At 32.5% G+C, this 24,014-nt stretch overlaps 1 protein-coding gene and 1 pseudogene across 3 annotated transcripts; both read left to right on the plus strand.

Moving 5' to 3' along the window:
• The first annotated feature begins 4,023 nt into the window (after positions 1–4,023).
• On the plus strand, positions 4,024–9,862 carry LOC147395641 (protein WVD2-like 3). Of its 3 annotated transcripts, XM_086451213.1 has the most exons (8): positions 4,024–4,178; positions 5,583–6,054; positions 6,936–7,021; positions 7,132–7,225; positions 7,324–7,395; positions 7,528–7,638; positions 8,518–8,822; positions 9,602–9,862. In XM_086451213.1, exons 1-7 carry the CDS (start codon positions 4,099–4,101, stop codon positions 8,812–8,814), a joined length of 1,212 nt encoding a protein of 403 aa, XP_086307339.1. In that variant the 5' UTR covers positions 4,024–4,098; the 3' UTR covers positions 8,815–8,822; positions 9,602–9,862. The 3 variants fall into 3 exon arrangements, with proteins under 3 accessions (XP_086307339.1, XP_086307338.1, XP_086307340.1); XM_086451212.1 differs by lacking the exon at positions 9,602–9,862 and having other exon boundaries at positions 8,518–9,110; XM_086451214.1 differs by lacking the exon at positions 9,602–9,862 and having other exon boundaries at positions 4,172–4,310; positions 8,518–9,110.
• Positions 9,863–20,140: 10,278 nt separating this feature from the next.
• LOC147395642 (putative CCR4-associated factor 1 homolog 7 pseudogene) lies at positions 20,141–21,028 on the plus strand (annotated as a pseudogene).
• The last annotated feature ends 2,986 nt before the right edge of the window (positions 21,029–24,014 follow it).

Here is a 24,014-nt window from a genome sequence, read left to right on the forward strand (position 1 = left end):
TAGACAATTGGTTCAGTTCTAGATTGAAATTTTGAAAAACTGATTGATTCAATTTGGTTATTGATTTAGGACATCTTAGAACCGAACCAATATTCATTTTATTAATATAATAAAATATATTTGATTTTTTGAGAAGGAAATCATAGCGCCACCGTCGTCACCCCTCACCAGTGATCCATCTCCGAAAAAGTTCTCTCTCTACTTCATTTCATCCATGTAATGGCATGAGCATTCTCAATCTCACTACATCATCATACAAGCTTTAGTTTTACATATGATTTGAGTGCCAATATTGCTGCACCATGGTTTTCGTCATCATCGTCAATGTCGTCTTGATCCTTTGTGTCTTCTTAGTTAGTTTATGTTTAGTTTATTGCACATTAAAGCTATATTTTCATAATTATTGTTTCTTGATTTTTCAAAATTTGACTCCATGGTAGCAACATATGTTGCTTTAGATCTTCCTCTCTCTTGGGAACTCGTACTAATATCTTCTCTTGTTGTGATTTTATTGTTTGTGCGTTCCTTCCCACTTGCATCATACGTGTTTGTGTATTTGTCTCTTTTAGGAATACAACTTTTGGTGACCCGAGAATTGAACGAAATCAAACCAAACTACGGTTGGTATGGGTCGGGTCTGTTCGGTTCTAGGGTATATTCTGTTCAATTTCGATCAGGAATTGTAAAACTGACATAGTTCGATACGATTCCAATTCTTCCCCCAACCGGAACTGTGTGCTCCCCTAGTTAATAAGGTGGTTGTCACATCCATACAGTTTTTTAAGTTGAGATTTGTGAGAATTCAATCAACCTCTTTAAAGATGAGAGTTCAATTAGATGATCAATCGATAGCTTTGATTTCAAAATAAGGTGGTTTGGTGCCTTGTTAGCAATTCAGAATATGACAAAATTTTGATTCGTAAAAAATTCGAGTTCTATTCGATTTTGGATTGCAAAAATCCGGTCAAAATTTTGATAAATGAAAAATATGCAGCATATGTTTCATACTTGTATTATCTGTCTCATTTAAAAAATTCGGTAATATGATAGTGATGGTGAAGATGAAATTGGTGATATTAATAGTGATGGTGAAGGTCATGATATATTGGTGATGGTAATAATGAGGGCATTGAGGTTATTATTCCATTGGTTTATAAAAAAAGACCAAAGTCAAAGGATAAATCATCAATTTGGAAAATTAGGGTATAATCTCAAATAAATTTAGAGGGGCCATGTCATTATCTGTTTAAAGATAAAAAATGACATTTATAACGTAAAAAGGTTAATTCCTCCCAAATTTTGAAGCATGTTTGCTTCAAAGACGATTTGTGTTATACATCACAACTTAGAAGTTTACACTTTGTAACATGCAACAAGTTATAGTAGCATTTTTTGTTCCCATTGAGTTTTATAAAAGTTCGTAAAAATCATTAAAAAAAAACGTGTTTTATTTATTTTTCTCTTAAAATACGTGAATTATTCAAAATAGTTTAATAATCCGGAGAATAATACTTTCATTCAAAAAAAAAAAATGAAAAATTCATGAAATTTTCAAAAATTAACAGGAGATTGCTAACAAGGGTCCGGTGTAGGGCTACCCAATGTACGAAAATCCCAAGCCCAACCCTCTAACTATAGAGGCCCAGTAAATCCAAATTAGAATTAATGGGCCTAGTTCATGATAGGTCAAACCAGACCAACCCCAACTGACAAACCTCTAGACACATCTCCATCAAGTCGAAGAATGTTTTCAATGTGTTAAATAGAGTGTTAAGATGTATAATATACACATTGTTTTATTCATGTTTGAATAATATTTGTTTGTGAGGGTCCAAACCTTAGAGAGCCTCCTAGGAATTAATAAAGCATTCACCTAACCAACATATTTTTATTAATGTTTACTTCTTCTTTCTCATCCAAATATTACTCCCTAAAAGCCAACAATTTCATTCATGAAAACCCTGACATATAGAATTTAGGACTGCCAATGGGTTGGATCAAACTTGAAATCCGATTCATCTGGTGTGATAACTTTGGATATGGATCGAGGGTTTCAATTCTGATAAGGCTTTGATCCATCGTTATAGATAAACCATAACTTGATTAGATATGGCCCCAATTCAATAAAATGTGAGATAGAACGTAAATTATACAATATTTTGTTTAGATATATATGATGTGTGGGTAGGGTTCAAAAGTCAATGTTGGGAACTGATTTTATGTGAGGATGATCTCTATCCTCACAAAAAATCAGTCCAATCTGAAACTTTGAACACCATCAAAAGTGGTTTACAATTGTGAATCGTCGATTGTAAATCACTTTTGACGGAATTATAAGTTTTAGATTGGGCTGATGTTTTGTGAGGATGATCTACATGATGAGGATATCATCTTAAAAAAAAAAATCAGCCCAATCCAAAACTCTTAAGCCTTATAGGATGAAGGCATTGGCTGTTGAACGGGACCCACAAGGTATATATATATACCATCGGATTTGGATCATAATATTGAGATCCTATGAAACCCAAATCGACAAAAGTCCAATCCATTTTTGTCGAATTGGTTCTGGTCTGACCCGATTCAATCCTTATTGGATTGGTCCAAATAGAGCTTGGCAACACTTTTTTGGGACAAAACCCTTTACGGAAAGAACAACTTGTCGACCCATTATCGTTCTCCTTCACATTGAATAATGTTGGCTTGAGAGAATAAATGGGGGCCTCGTTACAAAATATGGGGTCCAATGTCATTAGCTTTCAGCTTTTGAACCAATTGGAATGTTGTATTTTAAATCCCTGTTTGATTTGGTTTGGTGTGTTGTTATTTGTTTATGAGCAATATGGAGATGATTCCACAAAGGTTTCAATGAGACAAGAAAAAGAAATTAAATTTCAATTTCATATCTTATCTTGCACAAATGATATCGAGATGATTTAGATTAGACATTAGAATCTTACACGATTTTTTATAAGAATAATGATTTTTTGACGCCCTCATCATAGAACCGTACATCAATTGTCTCGGGATACGTAGAAGCATAAGTACTTTTTCTTATGTATCTCGAAGCAAATAATTTACGATTCCATGATGGGGGGGGGGGTCAGATTATCACGAGTAATTCCAACGATTCAGTTTCCAAAATAAATGGCATCGAAACGACTAATTCCAACGATTCAGTTTCCAAAATAAATACCATAGGTGTTTTTAGACCATCGGATTTGATAATGCTTCATCATAGACATGAATCTAATTGTTTTTCTTTTCTTAGAAGATTTGAGTTTTGTTGATTGGAATTTATATTAAATAATACTTTTAAATTATAAAAGTATTAAATTAATTGACTAATACTTTCAAAGTAATCTATCTATAATAATGTACATTTAATTAATGCATTATAGGCTAAAAGATACTTTTCGATGATTTATAGGCTTTGGGGATTTTGGTCTAACTTATCATCATTAGGAATCGATCCAATTCTGAACTAGAAAAGATGGAATGAAAATCGGGACAATTGATTTCGATTTCAATTATATTAAGCATTCCCAGAGCCACTTTAAGTACTTGGTAATATCTTTACAGATATTCTATTGCCACACCAACTTTTGCTAATGCCATCCCAATTCACATGTAAATCGTGAAAGAATTAGCACACCTTGGAGTGGCATTAACAAAAGTAGGTGTGGCAATAAAGGCTATCTATATTTATTCATCAGTGGAAATCATACTAAATCGGATTTGGTTCCGCTAAACTATCGGAACTAGAACCAAATTAGTTTCAAATAATTCAAGTTTTGGACCCAGAATTGGAATAATTTATTATAATTTTCATTAATGGTAGTATTCCACGTGGCACATCGTGCGTATGTGGACCTGGTGACGTAATTAATATTTGTCATTTTTGAGAAATTCAGACAAATAGTATCAAAAGATATAAGGAATCTGAATCTGGAAAAAAGAAATCTTTGACGAGATTCGACCTCACGACCTGGCGGTAAAACTACCCCGCTTAGGGTTTTCGAATTACGCCGTTAACGTTAAGTGACGCCGTTAGTACCAGAACAGTTATTTATAGATTTCCAAACTCACAGACAGCTTGAGATGTGCGAGTCAAAAGGGGGTGGTTTTCGAGTCGATTTGTCTCTCAGAGAAACTCGAGATCTTAGCAGATCGGGAAAAATGTAAGAAAAATCCTACATTTTCGCCATTTTCGATCGATTTCTTGTTCTTGATTTTTTTTTTCCCGTCAATGCATCTAAATGTGAATCAATCGGTACACGAGCGCTAAATCTATTGTTTTTTACGTCGTTTTGGTGAGATTTGTTGATCATCTGTGGAATTGTTGGTGATTTAGTTGCATTTGATGCATTTCTGTGGTTTTCATGTAAATCGAGGGAGGGAAAAACTGATTTTTTTTTTGGTTTTCTTCGTTAAATTTTTTTTATAAAATACATTGAGTGGTTTTTTTCTTGAATTAGTTGCATTTGATGCATTTCTGTGGTTTTCATGTGAATCGAGTTGGGGAGCACGGTTTTTTTTTGTTGGGTTTCTTCGTTTAAGTTGTTTTCTTGGGTACATTGAGTGGATTTTCCTTGAATTTACTTGTTTTTTTAGTGATATTTAGACGATCTGGTTCTTAATTAGGGATGATATTTCTCTGTTGTTGACTGGACCTGAAGACGACAGAATCTCTGTTTTCAATTATCCCAATTTTTTTCCAATTATTTATAATATAGGAAAAAATAGAACTTTTTTTACATAAATTAGAAAAAAGAGAGTAATTAAACCGTTTAAAATTAACCAATGTGTGCAAACCAAGCAGTATTTTGATGAATTAATGCAATACTTACTTCAATTAGTCCCTCAAATCTATTGGGAATTTTAGAATAATTTATATTTAGTAATTATTCTAGTTAGAAGGTTGATAAATGGTTTCACTAATTTCATTTCTTCAATTTAATTACCCTTTATCCTTAATGGTTTTGTGTTCTTGGACTTGATCTTTTCTTTGTAATTCATCAAAAGTCATATTGTTTTTTGTTCACTCATGCATAACAAAGTGGAATAATTTATATTTAGTAATTAATCTAATTAGAATGTTGATTTATGGTTTTACTAATTTCATTTCTTCAATTTATCTGCCTTTTATATTTAGGATCTAGCATTTTTCATGTATCAATACTCTTGAATTGGCCTTAAAATTCACGAGCTGTCTTACGGAACAGATTTGGACTTTTCTTTCACAAATGAATTCTCTTTCCAGAGTGAATTATTTTCTTTTTTGTTCTCATTATTTTTTTATACTCATCTATTTCTAGATCAGTGTTTTTTATTTTTTGTGGTGTAATTATTTTTCTGATAGTACATTGAATCATTGCAAGATTGGTGAATACTCGGTTTCTCAGTTAATTATATTTAAGTTTCAATAAGTCTGTCAAGATTATAGTCTAACAAGGATTAACTTATCTGATATTATTATACTAAACAAAATGTAAGGAATTCAATCGAGCTCTTTGTTTATGCTAAATTATGAGAGAAATATGCTATAATGGATGTTATGTAATACTCATATTTCTGTCTTGCAGTGCCATGGGGAGGCAAATTATAGAAAGTTGTGCTGACAAGGAGCCAGATGCTGTCATAGTTTATTCAAATGTTGATGCTCGTGTTCAAGTTAATGAGCACCATGATCTCAAGGAATTGGATAAGCAGATTAAGGGCAATTTGCAAATTCTGGAAGAGAAGAATGAGTTGAAGGACTATGAAGAGAAGGAACGCAATATGGAACTTTCAGTTGGGGTCACCGAGGAGAATAATATGAAAACTATACCCCTCAAACCAGGCAATAATAATAATTTCAGCGGTACCACGAAACCTGTATCAAGAACTTCTGCTGTTGGAAGTGTTCGATTGAACTATACTGTTCCGCATCCATTCGCCCTGGCTACTGAAAAGCGTGCTTCATGTGTAACTCGTCCTACTGGGGTTGAAACTGCTGCTGGTTGCATCAACAAACCTAGCAATTTGCAATCTCCCAATACTACAAAGAAGCCTCAGGTAGAGAATATTGTTGAATGAAGGTTTCCAGTGTCTCTTGTTTTTCTTTCACATTCTTTCGTGTGTATTAATCTTATCTCTTTTACAAATTATGTTGCTTTGCTTTCTCAAGTCATGCAATGGGTTCATCATTCTTTTATGATTATGCATTGCACCTTTTGTGTTTATATTTCATACCATAAAATCCTCTGCTATGGGCTGCTTTCATTATATATAAACTAGAAGGTGGCATGTGCGAATGCACATGTATGAAAAGGGCTTATTTTTAATTTTAAAAAATTAATTAAAGGGTATTTTTGAAGATTACATAGTCAAAAAGGATATTTTTGTAATTTTGAAAATTGACACGTGATTTTAGGGATGTGGGATTGCAACTTTCTTGGTTTTGACCAAAATGACCTTGATTATATTAAGTTTAAATGTAAAGGTGGGAGCATTTATGGGATCCAAAATTTGGTGTGAAACCACTTCTACTCTGCCTTCTCTCATTATAATAGTAAAGATAAGGAACAGATAAATTCTCTCTTGCATGCATATTCTATATTCAATTTCTGGAATTTTTTTTAGGTGATGTCTTACTTGTTTTTATTACGCTTTGATGTTTGAGTTCTGTCCCCAAGCTTTTGGCATGTTTCCAATTTGATTCAATCATACAGTTAAGTTCACGAATACTTTCTTTCTATATTTGTGGAGAAATACTTTGGATTTTGAAATTAAATAAAGTAGTGTGATAGTAGAGCAAGCACTTGTTGGATGGCTTCTGAAGCCCATACTTTTGAATGAGATACAATAATAGGATCTGTGTGCAATAGTTAGCTGTTACAAATCTGGGATAAGAGTTCCTCTAATTATGATATTGGGACTTTTGCTATTTATTGCAGCCAAATTCTCCCTTGGCGTCTAGGAAGCTTCTACTACCTGATAATAAAAAGCATCTGGATGAAGAAGATACTCACTCCATTGCTTCGTATCCTCTCTTGACTCCCAAAACTTTAGTCCCTTTCAGTGTTTTTCATTCATTTTCTTCTTTCAATATTTTTAAAGTTTTGTCTTTGAATTAGCCTTATCCATGCTTAGAACTGCAGCATCTGTGCGGACATTAAAATCGAGGACAACCATTGCATCGGCTCCTGTATTTAGAAGCACTGACCGTGCAGAGAAACGAAAGGAGGTACCTTCTTCTTCAAACTTTGCAATTCATTCATTTTGAACTTGAAATGTAAATTTTGTGGTCCCTTTTTCTTTCTCTATTGTTTTTGCCTCTTTTAGTTTTATTCTAAATTAGAGGAGAAGCACCAAGCTTTGGAGGCAGAGAGAACTGAGTGTGAAGTTAGAACTAAGGTACATTCCTTCAGTAACACAGAGAATGTCCTGTTGTACCCTAGTACATTCCTCATTTGATTCCTTCAAAACCGATAAATGTGTTTTTATAATCTTGCTTCCTTAATCCTTTATGAATCTTACCTTTTTTAGGAAGAACGAGAAGCAGCTCTCAAGCAGCTTAGAAAGAGCTTGATATTCAAAGCAAACCCAATTCCAAGCTTCTACCACGAAGGACCTCCACCGAAGATCGAACTTAAAAAAGTAATCTCTATAGACTTTTTGCAATGGCTGTAAGCATTCATATGGAATTGATGTTCTAGAGATCTTTGAGTCCAACTAGCTAGCCTTCGTAAGGATTTCACCTTATTAAGGGTCCTTGGGCTCACCTTGTGGCATCCAAAAACATGATCCGATGCTTCATGGTTGTAGAGGACAGAATTCTATGAATTTTGATTTTTTTTTCTTCCAAAAACAGTTATTTCTCACCGTTGAATTTTAATTTTAGATTTGGGAGTTAGGTGGAGCTGTCCATTTTCAAAACCATGGATCAAGCCCAAAAGAAATTATTTTTTGATTATATATATATATTGGATCTGAGTTTTTCGAATGAAATTTAGAGGGCAGTGGTGTTGGATTGCTAATGTGCTAATCCATTTGAGCAAAACGAACCTTAGTAAGGCTTAATTACTAAGTTGGTGAGGAAAATGTCTCTCTTCCCCCATTTTTTAGTTTATAGATAATGATATGTTGCATTGAAGTTTAAATGAACACCTGGAACTTTTAGGAGACCTAACAATCTGCGGAACAAATGCATTCTGTTTATGTTTTATTTTCGAGTTGTGCTGGAGTGACATCAACATTGTACGTCATATCTCACTTTCATGACGTGGAAGTGTGGTGGAACCATAGATACTTTTTCACTCGTATCTCAATGAAAAGCATCTATGGTTCCTACACACTTCCACGTCTGGAAAGTGGTATATGAGGTACAATCTTGAGGTCACTTCAGCATTATTCTTTATTTTCTTTGTAGGGTGGTTGCTATCCTCGAATATTGTCTAGCTTTTAGCTGCTGAACTGCCCCCATGGCTTTCTTTACATTACAAACATGACACCTTGTTTCCTTATTTGGAATGGCAGCAACCAACTACTCGTGCAAAATCACCAAAGTTGGGTCGCAGGAAGAGTTGCAGTGATGCAGTCAAGCCTTCTCAGGGAGACAACGGAAATGGAGTTTGTCCTCGGGTGAGTCGTCACAGTCTTGGTAGTTTCAAAGAAGATACTAATGCTATAACCAGCAAGGATCATACCAATGGTCGGAATGGCAAGGCCACTTGCAAAGTCAAAAGTGAGCCTAAACAAGTGAAAGAGACCACCAAATCTGTTCTTCCCAAGATAGCTGAGCAGAGGAATGCAGACATCACTGTCCAGTCATGAGCCTCTCGGTGAGTTTCATCTAATTTGAAATTTTAAAAAGAAGAAAAAAAAAGAAAAGAAAAAGAAAGAAGATAGTTTCTTCTTTTTCTTATCGGTTGTTCCGGAAAAAAAATGGTATGTTTTACTTATATTTTTGCAAGGATTTGTTGCAATTGTTTATGTGATATATGTGATGTAAATTTTCTGTATGTTGTATCCCTACATATTATATAAAGAGATCCTATTTACTAAACAGAAGAATCTTGACTCCTTAATTTACCTAATACTTAGAGAAAGATGAGTTGTTTTCTGATTTATTTTCATCAGTTTTGGTTCCAACACATACTTCAAACGTTATGACAAACACCACATACTATCATAAAACAAGCAACATAAGGTTAACAAGAAAGAGTTTTTTATTGTACTTATTTACTTGGTTGGTAGCTGTACAGAAGAAGTGATGTTTGATTACTTTTCTTCAACAAAGGTTGTGTAGGAGGGAAAAACAGCTCTAGATAACAGAGACATCTATTAAGAGTAAAAAATTATTAGGGTGATAATTATTATTTATTTCATTATAATAAGCTTAATTATGCTAACTACTTGAAGCAAAAGAAAATCATGTCTGACTCAAAGTGCACGACACCTTGGACTCTAGAAGCTCCTTTGGTATTATTTTTATCAAAATATTACTTTATGAGAGTGGAGCTTTTTCTATGTATCAAAAGTCTACAATCTTGTATTTGTTTATATAAGTCCGATACTAATATTCAATTTTAATGAGTTGTTTTGTTGGTGATTAATCTAGGGCCTGTTTGGAAGCAGAGAGTTGGAGGTAAAAATGATATTTTGTGTGTTTGGAATACTAAACTTCAGAAAGTTAATTGTCCATAACAATCATTTCTTTGAACTGAGTTGAGACTTGAGAGTTTTAACTTGTTATTAAGTAAGATCTGATAGCTTAGACTAGACTGAAATATAAGAAAACAAATGATGATGATAGTTCGACCCCAACCCGACCTCTTCCAAAACCTTTATCCCGCAAATAATAAATAGAAAAATCACACTAATGACCCATGGATTTGTACCGATTGAAGGATCCATTCAATCAAAGCAGTCTTACACTTCAGAAATTCTGTTCTCGGGAATAGAACTCTGCAAACTAACAGGTGTTAATGATGTTTGTAATTAGCTTAATTATTATTATAATTCTTCGAGTTTAGAATACGTTTTATTGAGCTTAAATGCACTTCCCAATAAATTGCTAGTAAACTCGGTTTTTCGGAATCCATATTGAGGACCACAAGTTTCTTACATTTTGTGAACTATTTTTTCTTACACTTTTGGGAACACACACACAACACAAACACATATGTGAATGGGATGTCTAACATTTTTTAAAATTTAGAGAAAATTACTAATTTCTGGTTTTTTTCTTTCTTTCTTTCTTTTCTAGTCTCATCATTCATCTATCTCATCAACTTTCATTATGTGGACTTGTTGCTTGAATGCCCATCATTCAACTTTTTAAAAGATGGTCGTAAAACTTTCTTCCTTTGGTTTGACAACTCTTTTTTGACATAAAACTAATTTTATGATCACATTGTCACTAATTTTGTCATCTTTATGCATGATTAACTGAAAATAAGAGGCGTGTTTGATCAAACTAGCTTTCATCTATCAGTCTAACTGTTCCAACTAAAGTTGCACTCTATACATTTGGTCTTGATCTATTTATATTAAAGTTCTTAGTTTCTACTTGTCCTTCTATATGATAAGAACCTAGCCAAAAAATACACAAGTCTTAATGCTACGTGACGTTAAGTACAAACATCATGTTCTTAAATTCTTTAGGCTATGTTTGGAATGTGAGAAGTGGAGAGGAGAAATTCATTAAGAGAAGAGAAGAGGAGAAGAGAAACTCAATTTCTCTCCACCATGTTTGGATTGAGAGAGAATTTGGGGGACAACTTTGGAATTTTAAAATTTCTTAAAAGTGATCTAGGGGCAGAGATGGAATTATATAATATTTTAAAAGGGTTTCTCTTTGTTTCTTTCTTCTTTTGGAGAGAGAAAACTTACATTTTTTTTCTCTCATCTATCCAATTCTTTTCTCTTCTCTTCCCACTTAACAGTCCAAACAAGAGAAATGGAGAGAAACTCATTTATTTTCTATTCTATTCTCTTCTCTTCTCTCAATTTCTTTCAATCCTAACACAGAATAAATGATTTAGACTCTTAGATACCGATTAACAAACCTCTACTAAGTAGATGGATCAAACCATTTTTTGTTTCCTAAATTTCTTACTAATAATTTCTACCTTGCTTTCTTAAAATGACCCATCTATATCATAGTTTTGAAACGATTTCTCTCCTCTTTAATTTGGCCAAAAGTCGATCGGAATTGATTGTTTTTCCTAAAGAACTTGATCTAATTAACTGGTTTAGATGGTTGTGGTGTTTTTCTTTTGTGTATAATTATCCAATCTTTAAGTATTTAAAGGGTCCCTATCCGTGGCCAACAGTTTGGCAAACATTTGGCAAACACTTTTTCAAAACATGGGTTAGAGATCTTGGAATGGGCTGATTTTGGTGAGGATGATCTCTACGGTGAGGAGATCATCCTCACCAAAAATCAGCTCATTCCAAAACTTCTAGCCCCATTTTACAAGTTGAAAAATCGTGAACCGTCCATTTTTGTAAACCATTTTGATGAGGTTAGAAGTTTTGGAATGAGCTGATTTTTGGTGAGGATGATCTCCTCACCGTAGAGATCATCCTCACCAAAAATCAGCCCATTCCAAGACCTCTAACCCATGTTTTGAAAAATGTTTGCCAAAATGTTTGCCAAACTGTTGGCCATGGATCGCTACCCGTATTTAAATGTTTATGATTGATGATAAAAGAAAATTTATAATTGCTTAATTGAATCTAATTTATTTTTCAAATTTAGAAATATATTTTATCAATTAATGTTGAATTGGTTTGACATATTTGAGTCGGATTAGATGATCCGGGTCTAACTTGATCCAGTGATCCGATCCAGAACCCATTTTTAAAAAAACCATGATCTTTATTAACTTCACAGTTAAGTCTGAAAAGCATGTTAGGGTAGGTGTAGAAAGTGGACTCCCATGTCATCTGACCCACCAAAGAATATCTCCTCATCCACACGTATATATGACACCATGAAATATAATGCATGGCATATCCCACTCTATCTCTCTCTCTCTCTTTCCCACACACATGAGTTGTTGAGGGGGATGTTGTCTGGTTTGAGATCATTCATGTGGAACACAAACATAATCTGAGTGACTTCGGACCAGGCTTCATTCCCCTCAACTTGGAAGAATTTAATCATCACCACGATACTTCAAAGATCGCTGCTTTATAATCATTACTAACCTTCGATCAACTATCAACTATCCAGCTTGATCATCTCAACAAGTAAGTTTTAAATTTAACCTTTTTTTTTTCTTTTCTTTTCTTTTTTTTTTTTTTTTTTCAAATTGTCATGAAGTTCTTCCTTCCAAGTCCAATATGTAGAGATTGTAAATAACATATCAATTAATAGAGCATCGTCAATCATGCATTGTAATAAGCCATATATTGATACACAAGACCATCTTCTTGAGAAGATTAAGATTTAAAAAAAAAAAAAAAAAAAAGAGATTAGTTAAGAGTTTGTTTTTAATTAATAAATTAATTTTATGCATTTTTTATATATAAAGTATTGTAAATCATGCATTGTAATAAACCATATATAGATACACAAGACCATCTTCTCGTGAAGATTAAGATAAAAAGAAAAAATAGATTAGTTAAGATTTTGTTTTTAATGAATAAGTTATATATATATATATATATATAAATCCTAATCTACAACTCTTATGCCATGTTATTGCTTTTTAGAAGGAACGTCTTCATATTCTAAATTTCAATAACCAATTTGATAAGAATAATGAATCTGAAAATATTGTAAGTATGACTAAGATCAAACATAGTCATAGATATGTAATATTGGAATAAATTGGTGTGAAATATCAAAGAGTAATATTTACTCATAAATACCATAACTCTCCTTCCTTCTTCATCCCCCCTCTTAATTTCTTTGTGTTTTGTCTTCCTGTAAATATTTAGATATCGTGGAAAAAAAATAAATATTTTTTTATTTTTATTTTGTATATTTAGAATCAAGATTATATAGGATTCTTGTAAACAAATTGATAAAAGAGGTGTTCAGTGTGAATGCAACTGTTAAAAAAAGCAAGATTTTTCTTTATCTTTTGGGTTTCTTTAGTTGCTAGGAGTTGGACTTGTATGTGCTTTGCTTGTAGAGAGTTACAAAGAATATAATTTGGGAGCTTTCACTTTATTGTTATATGAGAGAGGGATTCCTAAAGACTAGTATTACTTATTAAAGTTGGGTTTGAATGTACTTATTTCTTTCAATTAAGACTTTCATCATAACCCAGATACTACCCATGTGGGTTTGAGTGACAAAGAGAAGGAAAAAAAAAAAAAAAAAAAATTCTTTCATCACTATGTGGGTCAGATCTACCTGAAATTTATCATCCTTTGAGACATTGTGTGAGGGTGGATTCCTAGATCTAGCGATGCATGTCAATTATCATGAAGACAATACGAAATGAATTCAAAATTTACGTGGTTCAACGATGAGAGGTGAGAGAGTTTCACTAGGTTTGAGAAGAAAAACTCTAATCTAACTATGTTAGTCAGGAACGCTTTTGGGTATGCCACATGGAAGGAAAACAGTCTATAACTAGTCTCCCCACATTGGGTATAGCTGGTTTTTCGTCGACGTGATGCATCTAGAAGCCTTAGTATGGCCAAGAACCTGACAATATTGGCCACGCTAGTCCTATTCCTTGGAGAATGATTACATCCCTTACTTATATAACTATAGGTTTCCCAGTCCGAAATTAATCTTTCTAAAATCCAAAATACCATATTTACCTTTACGAATAATGATTTTCTGACTCCCCCACACTCTCCTGACTTGGCATATGCTAGAATCATATTTTTTTTTTCCAGGCAATTGAGTATCCCGAGAAAAAAATTAATTGGTTCTAGCACATGCCACGTCAAGAGAGTATGGGGGAGTACGCCAGAGGGGCGAGTTAGAAAATCACGACTCTTTCCTTTACAACAAATATCTTTATTAGTGTGTTAGGTTAGGTATTTGATGAACAATTCTCTTTTAAGTGGGATTATAACCAACCTCGATATGATGAGCAACTCTTCCATGCCAATATAATATTGTATATCAACAACCCATATATAGTGGGGAGGGACACATGTATTAGCACAAACATACATGAAATGAAGTTGGTATCCATACATGTCGGTCGATGTCTATTGTTGACAACCTATTATGAAGCATAAGATTGAAAGTTAGGTGGAAAGAATGGGATCTTTAGGCTTGATAGGACTTGAAGGGATAAAGAGATTGAAAAAACAAACAAGAAGATGGTGACCCTACCACATAGGACCTTGTCTGCTTATCTGTTACCCATGTTGTGCTTACTTTTTCCATGCATCCATGTTGAGTGAGTGCCTTCGGTCATGGGGACTACCAAATCTTGTAACATAATAGAAATGTTAAATTCACAGAGAGAGAGAGAGACCTCATCGTCGCCCCCCCTCATCAAAGTCCTATACCAATTAAAGATTTGGGGTTTGACCAAATGAATCTCGCCCAAAACCACATCTCCCATTATTGAAAGTGAGTTTATAATCAATTTTACTATCTCAATCCACTTTCTTTTGAGTCTTTCTTTTATTTTTTAGAACTTCAACTAATATATATTTTTTATGGGGATAATAATCAACTTTTGTTGAATATGCTAAAATCATCTCAATTGAATTTTTTTTTTAATTCAACACTTATTGGAGTTATTCCCACATTTTCTCAAATGCGTTTATTTCTAATTTTATCTTTTACAATCTTTCTACTCATGCATCTTAACATCATTTCAGATATGATTAATTTATTAATATAATGTTTTTGAGCTCCTTACATTCAATTCTAGAAAATGTCACTAGTCCTACTATCTTATCGAATTTTCTTTTTAATTTAGTCAGAAATTACCCCGAAACTTTGATACTCTATGATTAATATCAGCATGTATAACCATATATCACTCAGACATTCATGCTCTTATGTGTGTGTATGCTGATACGAGCATATAATTATTATGTTTATGGGCTTGAATTGGTTCTATCATGTGATTTGATGCCTTCGAATTTTTAAAGAGATTTAGGAAAAGAGACGCTTATGCCTTTGCGTTCTTGGAATTCTTACGATTTCTTGTCATATGTTTTTTTTTTGCTAATCCAAAAGAAGATGATATACAATCTGATTAGAATTTTATACCTTAGGAGGTACCTTTTAGTGATCATGATGACATCCACATCTCAGACTCCTATAGAATTACAGTTAACACCCAACAAACTTAGAGAGAGAGAGAGAGAGAGCAAATTTGAAGAATTTTTTGTCTCCAACCTCTTTTTATAGAAATTGAATTGGCTGTTGCATATCCTTAGTACAACAATTTCTTGCTACAGGTACGAGGCCGACATGGATGCCCCAACCAAACTAATAGAACACTATAAATCGTGTAAAAATTATGTAAGAGAAAATCATACACAAATATCCCAGCCCTATATAACAATAATATGCATATCTAGACTCAACAAGAATCATTCAAGTCGTTCAAAGGCTGAAGATCGTCAAGTTGTTCTTTCCAAGGAGCCGAGAAAACTCTGGCCCAAGGCCAAAGCGCGTCGTTTGCACATGGTTGATTAATGCACTCTTAGATAAAGTAACCATTTTTTAATTTTTGCAAAATTACTTTTACTACTTTTTGACTCAATCATAAAAGTCACTAAAAAATAAAGCATTCAAATAGTGTGTTACACAAAAGTCCTTTCAAAAAACAGATTTTTCTGTACACATCACAATGAGCATATGGTAACCTTACCAAGAACACCTACTCTTCTTTGACTTATTTCAATAAAAATAATTAAATAATTTGCATGATTGAATCTTAATGAAACAGTGAGCTTCTTAAATAATCTAAATCTAAGTTAAAATCATGCTTAATATCATCGAAGATAATCAAAATGTGTACGTGAAAAGGATGTGGAAGAGACCTATCAAAGAAACAAAGCAAAAATACCTTAGGTTTATCCTTAACATGATAATTCCGTGAACAAAAACAAGTGCAATTTAATATTTTGGAAAAAAATTTCATGAATTGTTCATAAAATTCGTTTCGCACCTTATAAAAATAGAAATATTTGAGAATATTTAGTGAAAATATATCAAAATTTTATACTGAACCCAAGTTTGCTACAAGATTTGTGGTAAGAATCGTGCTAGAGTGACATCAAGATTGTACCTCACATCGTACATCCTAACATGAAAGTGTATAGGAACCATCAGTGTTGTCAAATGCGATCGCATATTCTATTTTTAAAGTGAAAATCACATATACTACTGTCACATGTCCAAAATTATGCTATCTGCCAATATGCAAAGATATATTTTTGTGCGTGATAGCATATTTTTCAATTTTTTTTTCTTACAACATATGTGATGTGTGAAATCGCATATGCGAACAACATGTGATGGTCACGTATGTTATTTAATAACATTGGGAACCATAGATGCTTATTGACTCGTATCTGAATGAAAAACATCTATGATTCCTACACACTTTTCGTGCCAGGATGTGCGATGAGGTACAATCTTAAAGTCACTTTAGCATTATTTTTGTGGTAATCCTTTCGTAGAGTCTACTTAATATGTGTCCTAAAAAGTATAAATGTTTGAGCTCTATTTTCCATTGAGATTTCTCTCTAACTTTTGACTGCCACTATTTAAAAGGTCATTATCAAAATACTTTGTAATTGATGAGAGACAACAGTTTCACAATCTAATGTGAGTTATTATAAAAAAGGAACTTAAGACTTCCTTTTAAAAGTCCTCACTAATTTTTCTTGTTTTACTTTTTCTAGCCAAAATGATGGACAAAAGTTTTCTTGTTTTCTTGTTTTCTTGATTACTCGTACATCTATTTGGTAGGCCCCTAATAAAATTAATACTTTTGCTTCACTAAGGTATTCAATGCCCATGGAACCTTCATTGGAATGATAATGTTAAAGAAATTATTCCTCTTGAATTAGATGATCATTCTTCCCCACCCCCCGAGAAAAAAGAAAAGAAAAAGAAAGACATTTCAACAAACATTAAAGAAGCTTCATATTTCACATCACTTGAGTTGGAGATGGGACCCAAGGTTTGCGAAGGTTGTCGATGGATTGGGTCCGGATAGGATCGGGTCAATTTGGGACCATTCCGATAAGGATTTGATCAGACCCTTCTCATTTGAATTATTATTATTTTTTTGAATCTCATTGTAGAAGTCCATGGACCTAACTAATCCTCACACAACTGGCTTGTAAGGTGAGGATTACCCCAGGTTTATATATACCCCAAGGTCTTGATACTTAGGCGATGTAGGACTATCACTCACACTCTCCCTCACATGTAATGTGTCTCCTAGATCCCTGTGATTACCCACTTTAATACCATATAAAAGCCCATGGGCCTAACTCATCATAATAAAACTGATTTGTAAGGTGAGGATTGTCCTAGGTTTCACTTGTAACGTGTCTCATACATCCTTGTGATTACCCGCTTTAATACCATGTAGAATCCCATGGGCTTAATTCATCCTCACAAAACTAGTTTGTAAGGTAAGGATTGCCTCAAGTTCATGTATAGCTCAAGGTCTTGATACCTAGGTGATGTGAGACTATCTCTCACACTCATTATTATGATCCAAATCCAATCCGATTGCAATTGGACGAAATCAATCGGGTTCTAATGATGTGTTTTTGCTTTGTTTTCTCCCTCCCTAAAACCCATAAATTAATAATAAAAAATAAAAAATAAAAAAACTTTTTTTCTTTCTTTCCTGTGGTGCATATTTATGGTATATTGGAGTGGTAATATAACAACCCTTCAATTGTCACTTTCAAGATATGGATGGAAAGAAAAGGAATAAAATGTCCAATTGTTCTTTCTTGTGTGGTTTAGGGCCAAAGTTTGCTTTAAGAAACTTTTCATGTGTGGTTCATGATCAGGTTGGTCCATAGTAAAAGAAAGGTAAATAAGACACACTCCTCAAGTACTCATGCATGGTATTAATTAGGAAGGCAACTTGGTGCAATTTGGCCCCAAATCAATATGGGTCATATGGGTCAATTCTACTAAATGAGAACCAAAATCGAACCGAATTGCCCATAGAATCAAACCATAACAGACCAAAGTAAGATTGGTCTGGTTCTAATGGTTGACAATAAAAATCATTAATTTATCCATAAAAAGAATCATTAATCTATGTCCTACCGCTTAAAATGCAGTAAGCCTGATAATAAAAAAATTTCGAATTGGGGGTTTTTTTATTTTAGAAAAATGCTGGAATGACACAAAGGTGATAAAAATGATGTAGTGGTGTGCACATAACCGTAGATTCTTTTTACTCGTATCTCGCAAAAAAGCATCTATGGTAATTTGCGTGACACCACTCCGTTTGTGTCACCCTACCACGACTCTTAGTTATAATATGGGTCACAAGTATTTTTTTGGATGAACGCTCTAAAATAATTCATAATGAATTAACACGTATGTATTATAAAGATTCGATTCTCGATTTGACTCTGTATAAACCTTGAACAGAGAAACCACCCGAATTTGATCAGTCCTACATTTTCTTAACCCAAAAACCGAATCGCAACTTGTTCCAAACTGAACTAAACCATTGAAACTAGTGAATTAGATGTGATTTCATTGATCAAGGAGTAACCTTCGAACACGATCACAAGGAGGTGAAGTTGTGAGAGTGAGGTGTCAGATTTCTTTTAATTCAATTTGTATATTATTTATTTTTTCTAAACTAACTTGAACATCAAAGTGGAATCAACATATACCCTATTGGCACGAGAACCAAAGCAACATAGAAGATATCATGAATCTCGAGATGTCGTTCCAAGGACCTAATGTATATTTATAAAAACTCTTTTTCTACCATTATTAAGTTTGTGTACAAGTTTGCAATAAAATGGATCCATAAGGTCACATAAATAGTTTCAACAAAAAATATTTTGCTATTTTGTTTTATAATTATATTTAATATATGAAAAAAGTCTAATAGCATCCTTATTGATTTATTTGTTATTACTTACACAGTTAAAAAAAAAAAAATCAAATTACTTAGTTTGGTTGATTTACGAAAACATTCACTAAAAATAGTGAAACTCTCGAAAAAGCACACTATTCCTAAGTTTTTACCAAATAGGAAATAAATGAATTAAAAGGTGATTTACCAAAAAATGCACTGGAAATTTAAAAATTACCGAAATTGCCCACAGGTCATTTTAATTCCGAAATCGATAATTTACAATTTTTTTGGAATTACAATATTTTCGTTAAAGTGGGGAAATAAATCCCTGTTTTATATAACAAATTTTTTTTCCAACAATTTTACTATAACTAAAGCAGGAAAAGTATTTATTATTTTATAGAATAAGGGAAAAAATTACTATTCATTCCACAATTGTATCGTTTTTTAAAAAAGAATTAGTTCCAAAAATGATAATTTAATATTTTATAAAATAAAATGAATAGTGTGCCATTTTGGTAATTCTCTCTAAAATTACACAAAAACCCTTCTCAAAATGAGTTGTTTAATAATTAATAATAAGGGGTATTTAGTAATATTAAACAGTTTATTGCATTAAACTTTAATCCAAACCAGTAATTATTAACAATTTTCCCAATTAAAATAAATAATACATTTTTTTCTCTACTTTTCCATTAATTTCCCCTGTTTTCAATTACGAATTTAACTTTGAGGTTTTTTAAGGTCCAACGTCATTGGACATAACTGTCCAACAAACAAACGGATGAATTAGAAAGTCTATCTCGAAATTCATTTGGGAATCCATAGGAAATCTCATTTAATCTTTATCTTAAACCCTACGTATCTCAAACATTCTACATAATTAGAAAGTTTATCGAAAAAAACAAACGGATGAGGTATTAAGATAATCCTTTAATTTCGCAAATACTAATTCTAATCGGAATCAGAATTAGAATTATCCTCCGATTGTGATTGTTGGATCACGTTTTCAAGTTTCAGATATAATCGCTTTTAGTGATTCTCATTTGTTATAAAATCAACAGACCTCTCATCACTAAACTCAGAGCTTGTAATTGATTTTCGATAGAAAACTTTGAAGAATTTTGAAGAAAGAGATGGAGATAGAAGAGGTTTGGAGTTGGAACTTTGAGAAGGAAATGTCTCAAATAGAAGAAATCGTATTGAGTTACCCTTATATTTCATTCGACACCGAGTTCCCAGGATTTTTACAAAATACTGATCGAGATTCATCTCAATTAGATCGATACGAGGATTTGAAGTTCAATGTGGATCAACTAAAGATAATCCAATTGGGTTTATCATTTTCAGACGAAAACGGGAATCGTCCAATTTTAGGTGGAGTATGGCAATTCAATTTCAACGATTTCGATCCACAATCCAATCTCCAGATATCAAGTTCAATAGACTTATTACGACGAAATGGGATTAATTTAGAGAAGAATTTTTTACAAGGAATTGATGTGGATGTGTTCTCGTCAAGATTTACTGAGGTATTGCTATATAATCGAAACATCAAATGGATTACATTTCATGGTTTCTACGATTTGGCTTATATGATAAAGTTGGTAACGGATAAACCGATGCCATATACATTGGGAGGTTTTATGAGGTCCATCGATACTATTTTTGGACATGTTTACGTCGTGAAATACATGGCTGGACTTTGCAAAGGAATGAGAGGTGGGGAGATTGGATTGGAGAGATTGGCGAAGATATTAAAAGTGGAAAGAATTGGGGCATCTCATCAAGCGGGTTCGGATAGTTTGTTAACGACTTATTGCTTTTGGAAGATGAAGACAGAATTTGATCAATTAACGGAAAACAAATGCGATGGATTTTTGTATGGGATTAGTTCGAATATGCGTCGATGTTATTTTGTTGGATATTTGATTGGTGATTACTATTGCTACACAGTTAATCCACAGGAGTGTGGTACTTGTGTTCGCTGTGTTTACTTATCGAGGCCACTGTGGAAAATCTGATCAAGTTACATTTTTTTCTTCTAATGTTTGAGTGTAATCAAAGTTAAATTTCTTTAATATAAGTGAATGTCAGTATTAGTTTTTTTTCTTTTTTGAGTTTATGATGTAGAAAACTGGTTGTGGATTGTTGTAAATGGGTGGAAAAACAGTTTTGGAAGAAAAAAAAATGAATTATGATTTACATGTATTATTCTATATTTTTACAGACAAATCATTTTCTCTACTTAAACAATTTTTTTTCTTTTATAAAAGTAGAAGGTTTTTTTTTTTTTTTTTTTTGAGTTCATGTTATAAAACAATGCTTGGGATTGTTAGTTGCAGAGATTTTTATGATTAAGATGTGTATTAAATATTAGTCACTCCCAATTTTAAGGGAAAAAAATATGTTACACAGAAAATGATTTGCCAAATAAATATTTTTTTCATAATAATTTTTCCATCTTGGGTGGAAAATATTCTTTAATCCAAGTCCTAAGATAAAATAATTTTGTCATTTGTTGGAAAATTGTAAAAAAAAAAAAAATTGTAAGCTTGGGGCGGTGTCTCCAAGGATTCACAATTGGTCTTCAATCTCTTGGTGTTGTCAAATTTCTTATATCAGCGTATGGAAGGAACTTAAAAGAAAATTTCTTAGAAAACTTACCATTTTGGGGGAAAAAAAAAGTTGATTACCAAAAAGATCAAAAGCCATGTTGGTAAAGTTCGAAATACAAATTGATTCAATAATTATGATATTTTCAAATTTAACCAACTTAAGGGGTGGTGTCTCCGAGAAATAGCAATTAGTCTTTAACTTGAGGGTCACAAATGACTCAGGTTTCTATCTCTATTCCTGTAGTCAAATTTCTTATATAAGGGTAATAATAGGAATTAAGAGAAAATTAGAAAACTTACCCTTTTGGAAAAAATAAGTAATTTTAGTAAATATTTTGACAACCAGGTTGGTTCAATAATCTTGGTGAAAATCACAGATTGAAAACATTTCCAGAATTAAAAATGGTGCTTTACTGAAAATAGAGAGGAGATCATATGGTGAAGGCTACAAGTCATTCAGTCACAAAATGGTTTACCAATCTAATAACAAATTTATGTTCTGGATTCAGTTCTGTTTTCGTAATTAGAAAAACAAACTCATCTCGTAGACAGGTTGGAATAAATTTAATTTAAACGTGTCTAGAAATATTTTATGTGGCCTAAAACATACATAAGTTTTAATTATAATTAGAGATATTTACGAAAAAGTGATCAACTTTTGACGAATTTACGATTCTGGCTCACTGTTCATATTAATTACCAAAGCATGAACGATAACAAATTCGGAGATTTTTAAAGTGACCATTTCACAGGTTTGCAATGGCAATTTCACTTTGAACCTGCGAAATAGTCACTTCATTCTGAATTTTTTAACAAAAACGTGATAATTCATGTTTTGATAATTAAGATGAAAAGTGGCCGGAATTGTAAATAACTCATTTTCAACTTACGAAATAGTAATTCACCCTAAAATTAATGGAACCCATATCTGCAGTATAATATAGGATCTCAATATCAAAATTGATGGGTTAGCAATTATTCTATTATGATGCAAACATGTGGCACCCGCCTAATGGGCAGAAAACTAGTGCTCTCTATATTTATATGTGGCAACTATTTCGATGAAGCTTCAACGAAAATGACGATGAGGTGAGAGAAATATATTACATTATAAAAAAGTGTAATAATTACAATTACAAAGGAAACTATTTCACATCTGAAAAGATGTGTGATAACTCAGCATTGCACATAGATATACACATGATGCTTTTATAAAGTTTGATATCATTAGATAATGCGTTGTGTTACAAATAAATTTCTATACAGTACAAAGGTAATACAATTCGTTACAAAGATGTTTTTCCATTTCTCAATTACACATTTTTCTTTTTCAATCCTCTTCTTCTTCGTATCATGTTTTCAATATTCTTCTAAAAATTTTTTTGAGTTTGAAATCTTCTTCTTCAACTAATCTAATGAAAATTTTAGCGAAAAGGTGAGAGAAATATATTATATTATGAACAAGTGTAATAATTACACTTGCAAAGGACGACAATAGTAGGTTTAGCGTCAGATCAGGGTTAAGGACATTTTGGGTATGAAAAAATATTTTTTGATGATGTGGCAACTTTTGAGGGTAAACTCAAAATTCAGAAAAGATGAGGCCTAAACTCACAAGTTAGGAGCCTTAATCACTAAAAATCCTAATTTTGTGTGTAGATAAACCTCCCATCAAGTTTTAGTTTTGCAGGACTCACTTTATTTCATTTACTTTTCACTCCTTCAAACTTAATTATATTTTATCTTTTACCCTTTTTAACCTACTTTTACCCCTTTAACTTTCCCGTCAAGTTATATATTTCCTTTACATTTCACCCCCAATAATTTTTCTATATTTTCATTTTTACCCTTTTAATCCATTTTATTAATTTTCATATTTTACTCATTTAACCTTAAAACTTTTCAATAATACTCCTCCAACTTTATTTTTTACGTTTTTACCTCCTTAACTTCGAGTGAAGATGTCTGTTTCGTAGGCATAAGTGGACTCTAGTAAGAATATATATATATATTTGTTTTATACAGACCTTCAACTGATAGACGAATTGAATTGATCGATTCTACATTTTCTTAACCCAAAAATCGAATCGCAACTTGTTCCAAATTGAATCAAACCAGTCTAAAGCTATTGATTTGGTTTGGTTCTCAATTTGAACTAGACCAAATTGCACCCCTAATATAAATAACGAGAAATAATGATAATCGAGTATGCAATATGAATCTCTCTTTTGATAAAATTTTGAAACTTGGGATTGTTTTAATTCTTTTTAGTGAGAAATTTAAAATGAAATTACTTATTTCGGTCTATAAGGATTTTTTTTTTCAAATAAATTTAATATTTTGAACTTGAGAGTACTTATTATATATATATGTAAATTTTTTGTTTAAAAAT

This window comes from Akebia trifoliata, chromosome 8 (assembly GCF_017979445.1).
Source record: "Akebia trifoliata isolate Shusen 1 chromosome 8, ASM1797944v1, whole genome shotgun sequence".
In the NCBI taxonomy this organism is placed as follows: domain Eukaryota; kingdom Viridiplantae; phylum Streptophyta; class Magnoliopsida; order Ranunculales; family Lardizabalaceae; genus Akebia; species Akebia trifoliata.